At 33.5% G+C, this 5,361-nt stretch overlaps 1 protein-coding gene across 1 annotated transcript; it reads right to left on the bottom strand.

Moving 5' to 3' along the window:
- Positions 1-2,406: 2,406 nt before the first annotated feature.
- On the bottom strand, positions 2,407-4,569 carry LOC109058500 (homeobox protein MSH-D). Its single transcript, XM_019075693.2, has 2 exons — positions 4,189-4,569; positions 2,407-3,491 (listed from the first exon to the last, which is right to left on the bottom strand). Exons 1-2 carry the CDS (start codon positions 4,487-4,489, stop codon positions 3,070-3,072), a joined length of 723 nt encoding a protein of 240 aa, XP_018931238.1. The 5' UTR covers positions 4,490-4,569; the 3' UTR covers positions 2,407-3,069.
- Between the last annotated feature and the right edge of the window lie 792 nt (positions 4,570-5,361).

The following is a 5,361-nucleotide window of genomic DNA, read 5'->3' as shown; positions in this document are numbered from 1 at the left end:
GTTTTATTTAATAAATAGAAGCATGCTAATAATGTGTAATAAATTAAAATAAAGTAATAATAATCTGACATGCAACCAAAGTTAATTTTATTTTAAGAAAAGCATGAAAAAAAAACACTTTATATACACCTGTTTGCATCGATAGTTGTTTAAAATAAAATAAAATATATTTTTTAAAAGCTTCTAGGTGTGTGCATTGACATGTACTCAACGTGTAAGGAAAATGCATTCCTTAGTGGTTAATGGCTGCAGCACATGACATTGTTAGAGTAATAAAATATAAAATATAGTAGTGTAAATGTTTTTCATAACCATAAACACCACATTAAGCAAAAACAGTTGACTGGGAATGCATAAGATATCATACAAGGGAATACCACAAGAAAGTACACACACCCAGTCATTTTGATTTGTATCTTACAATGGTGTTGTTCTCCCTGTAACCAGCAGAGGAGGTCTAAATCAAGAGAAAAATGGAAGGAACAACATTAAACATGGACAACATGTTCCTGACCCAAGTGTACACTGTACAGTCCTCATCATTAATGTGGTGATAGAATATGTCAAATCACATACAGGCTGAATCTGGGACATTCTGTGCACATAGCGTCCACAGTTTACCTTTTTTAGAGCTTAGTGTACACCACAATAAAGGAGATTAATGAAATGTTTGATTAAATTATTTTGTCAGTGGTAATTACTATATTACAAGAGCTTTGAAGACTTAATCTAAGAGTGTAGTAAATCATGACTAATAATTCCCATCTCTAATTTTATAGGAAACATTTTAAAGTAAGACTAGCACCATTACCCGTTCTGTTCAGACTTTTTTTATGTTTATTTTTTTTTTATGTGCAATGAAGCGTGTAAAAAGAATAATAGTGAATTTCTAAATATACCCTTTTTTCCCCTTTCAAATTCTTTTTATATATTTCTTTGACCGAATAGAAACCCAGCAGTTAAATACTATTATTATTTCTCTATGTAAATGCAATTTATAATTGTAGCCCGATTAATTTGACTCCTGAAAATCAATAAATACATCAAGCAATCAATAGTAATAATAATAATAATGTAATCAATTAATATAATAACATATAATTCCACCAAGTCCACTCCCATTTAATTTCAAGGATATATACTCAAAAGATTGGGAAAAGTAAAAATATATATATATGACCTTTCAGACAACAAACAAAACTTGAGGGTAAAGTCTGGAAATGGATTTCAAAGAACAAAAGAATAAAACAGACTGCACTTACCGATATGTGAACAAGTTCTGAACAACTTTGTGAATTAGCTTCAGAGAGTCTTTTGACTTCTTTTACACCACAGGAACAGGATCAGGCAAATTGGCCAGATTCACTGCACTCACGTAAGTGGCTCAAAGTCGACATTATAAAACACATCCGCGAACACTTTAGCGGCTCTGCGTTTGATTAGCATGACTGAGTTCGTGTTATGATTAAAGGAAGCTCATGAGTAAAGTGGTGACCATAAACGATTTCCTGATTGCATCAAAGTCACGTGTAAGCAGTAAAATGGGCCCTCGAACGTCCCCATTTATAGAGCCACAACTTAATGAACAAGCCATAACAAGGCAGTAACGAGGTAAAACCAAACTAATCTGTAACATTTTAGCATAACTTTCAATAATAACATTACTACTGTATGTCATTTTTAACAAATCATTTTTTAAAATACCATATTTATAAAATTCATAAATTGTTTATATTTAGATATACTGTCATATGTAACCTATGCTCAAATTTCTAATAAGCATAATGTTTGTTAATGAAAATGAATATAAAGCTTCCTTGCAGGATATTGCTTTGATTTTTTTTTTTTTTTTAATAGTATAATTCATATTATATATTGATAGTTTAGAAAGGAGGATTCCTGGGAACCACCTGCACTGAAAATATAAAGCTTAAAAAAAATATATATATATATATATATATATATATATACATATATATATATATATAAGGTAGAGTAAGTGGTTGCAAACAATTTATTTTAGCTACATTAAAATAAAAAAAAAACAAAAAAAGTTTTATTTAAATGTAGCAAAATACATTAATTGCAACCACTTACAAAAGAAAAACTAAAAAAAAATCAATTCAATTAATCATTTTTCTATTCAGTGTGGGTAGCTCCTGTAATATGAACATCCTTAGATTTACAAAAAATAAATAAAATACTTTTTGCTATTTGAATAAAAAGGTTAACAAATGAGACCTTATTGTAAAGTGTTACCTGCTTTTTGTTTTTTAAAAAAAGTAGAGGTGCACTTAAAGGAAATTAAAACAGAGAATATTATGAATATAAATGCAACTGCGAAAACTCTCACATACTTTCTCAAACATGAAACAGAAATATTAATTTAATAAACTAATTCAATAAACAAATGCTATTGTGTTTGCTTGCCAATTTTAGTTTACTGTACATGTCAAATTTCAGTGACGTAGAAATAGTATAAATATACATAAAAATGTGGCCAGAAAAATAAACTTCCACATTTTAGTTACAAGTGACTAATTTCAAAGACATCTCAGTGTGAACATACCAATGTATTTATCATATAAAATCGTTCAGCTTGACGTTTAATTTGTTTCAAAAACAACCACTGTAAAATATTGTCCGTCAATTAAAGCAATTAAAGTAAAAACAAAGTGTAATGAAATTGTAAGAACACTTTCTTACAGGATAAAAATCCATCAACATTAATTGTAGTGGAATTTAAACTCAGTATTTTGTACACAAAATAATTAGTTTTACAATATATTACATAAAGATGTATGACACAAATATACACAAAAGATTTGGCAATAGAATTATCCATCCACTCCACACGGTAAAATTTGATCTTTCAGTCAGTGGAAAGTGAGGTTAAATACCCCGCTTTTAATTTAATGTATTTTAAGACACAAGTGAAGGCACATTATGAATTATCGAATGAAATTTTTTGGATGCTGCTTTTTTCAGACTTGGGACACCCACGGTTTGTAAACATTGTCTTTCTGTACATCCACAGATCAGTACTAGTCCATACTGTCGCACTTCTTCTCAAGCGAGATGATACATGCTGTACCCTAAAGGTGTTCCATAGAGTCCCACTGGAGCAACAGGCAATAAATGCCTCTGGTAGGGATACGACTGGCCATAGAGTGAGACGGCCGAATGAAATTGGGTTCCAAGAGGAAGAGGCAAACTGAAATTGGGGTGGAGGGCGGGTTTGGCAGTCAGTTTGAACTTTTCCAGCTCTGCCTCTTGCAAACGCTTGGCCTTGGCCCGTCGGTTCTGGAACCAGATCTTCACCTGGGTCTCTGTGAGGGTGAGGGAGCTGGAGAATTCTGCTCGCTCTGCAATGGACAGATACTGTTTCTGTCTGAACTTTCGCTCCAAGGCCAGGAGCTGTGAGGTGGTGAATGGCGTACGGGGTTTACGGTTGGTCTTGTGCTTGCGGAGAGGACAGGCACTTACCTGGCCTGTGGTGGGAAAAGAAGTTAGTGTAGCAAAATGTAATCATTAATACATAATACATGTTTTCATAGTTCAAATAAAATAAAACACTTTATACAAGTATACATAATGTAAGCATGTGAATGTGTTTTACTTTAATTATTTTTTAATTTTAATAATAATTATGATGAAAGCGAAGGTAGACGATAAGTAAAATTAAAATAAAGCTATAATAACATTGTTATATTTAGTAAATATATTTAGATATTGTCATCTACTGTAGGCTACATATTCCGCTTAATTACAAAGTTGTTTAAAAAACGGCAAAATCTGATTTTCTTTTTTTACTTTATACTAGTGTTCTGTTCTTACTTAAATCAGAGTTATCCTAAATAAAACATGAAACTGCTTATGGCGTTATGTTTTCAGAGCAGTGGGCCCTCATGTGTCTCTAGTTTCAATTAAATTTATTCTTTCACAGTCTATTAAGCATGCATTCGCTTTAGATGCAAATTGCCTAATACGAAGTAATCATGAAATATTATGTATAAATTAAAAAAAAGATAGCACTGCCACTTTTTAGATCTCTTATAAGTTTCAATAAAATGAGACAAATTGCTCGTTTTAGGAAAGATCATTTTTATGACGATTATAGACCCTGTCGTAATTTATATAATTTAATTTAAAGCATAAGCAGTTCGCTGAGAAAATTAAATTGCTTACGTGTTTGAGCGAATCTAGAGTTCATAACCCATGGTGTACAGTCATCCGGCTCAGGGGACTCCGATTTGACGGGTGAGGTCTGCATAAAGTGCTTTTGTATTCCAGCCGAGCCACAAGAATCCCTGATCTCAGTCTTAGCAAACTGGCTGGATACATCCTCGCGCCGTCTTTCAAAGTCTTTACTGGTTTTGTGGCTAGATATAAGAGACTCGACGCTGAATGGGTGGCTTGACACTTGGGTTTTGCGCTGCTCCATGTCACGATCTCCGTCTGATTCCTTCAAGCTCGCGGACGCGGACATCCTCCTCGCGACAAGCGTCTGGACGCACGAACTTCAAAGTCACTCTGAAGTCTCATGCAAAAAGCATGAAGCCTTTGATGCCTTGAAGCACGCGGCCACAACAGAACTTTCAGCCAATCAGAGCGCTGCCAAATCAAGACGAGCGCTCCGTTGCTCAGCACACGGCGACGGTAGAACTTTTGACCAATGAGAAGGCTGCTGAATTAGGCAGCGCGCTCTATTACTCGTGATTGGCTTACTGAGTTTGCAATAAAGTATCCATCATTATGACTGACAAAATGACAGCGACAAATTTAGCGAAAAGATTCTGGAATTTTGGTAAGTAAAGCTATGGATTCATAGGAAACAAAGATAACAATGTAGAGTAATGAGCGAGTGTGTGAATTGCACATTTTTATGGTGACGTGGATGCTGAAACACTTAAAAATCTATGTGATTTCGTTGTTTTTAATTCTGTTAGTTCACACTATTCCAACAAACAATCCCCAGTGAGTTAATTCTGTTGGTGTTCGCAGGGTCATGACAGTTTTCCCCCAAAAAATTCTTAATAAAGCAGATAGACAGTTTGTTAGACAGTTGTTTTTACCAACCACTGTGACAAATTATGCTGTTTTATCAGATTATCACCATAAATGTGACATTTTTAAGTATGTTGGAAACAGTTACTAAAAAATTTTTTTTTTTTTAATTTAAAAAAATTGGCTCAAGCATTTTGTTCCATTCTGCTGATCTGCTTCTGCTTTTAGCTAATGTCTTAAGTTGTCCGTTTATTTCTTACTGTAGTACCAGCATGTTTATTTTACTTAAAATCACAATCCTGCACAAGCCAAGATGCTTCACTATTGATGAAGTATATTCTGCGGCCTACAAAC

The sequence above is a fragment of the Cyprinus carpio genome, chromosome B21 (assembly GCF_018340385.1).
Source record: "Cyprinus carpio isolate SPL01 chromosome B21, ASM1834038v1, whole genome shotgun sequence".
NCBI lineage: Eukaryota > Metazoa > Chordata > Actinopteri > Cypriniformes > Cyprinidae > Cyprinus > Cyprinus carpio.
Note: the sequence above shows the minus strand (reverse complement) of the source record. Positions and strands in the feature narration are given on the sequence as shown.

Bases quoted from the DNA above. Each gene is read 5' to 3' on its own strand.
- LOC109058500 (XM_019075693.2), bottom strand. From the start codon at position 4,489: ATGTCCGCGTCCGCGAGCTTGAAGGAATCAGACGGAGATCGTGACATG. The intron at 3,492-4,188 runs GTAAGCAATTTA...TTCCCACCACAG, and splicing joins CTCTAGATTCGCTCAAACAC to GCCAGGTAAGTGCCTGTCCT.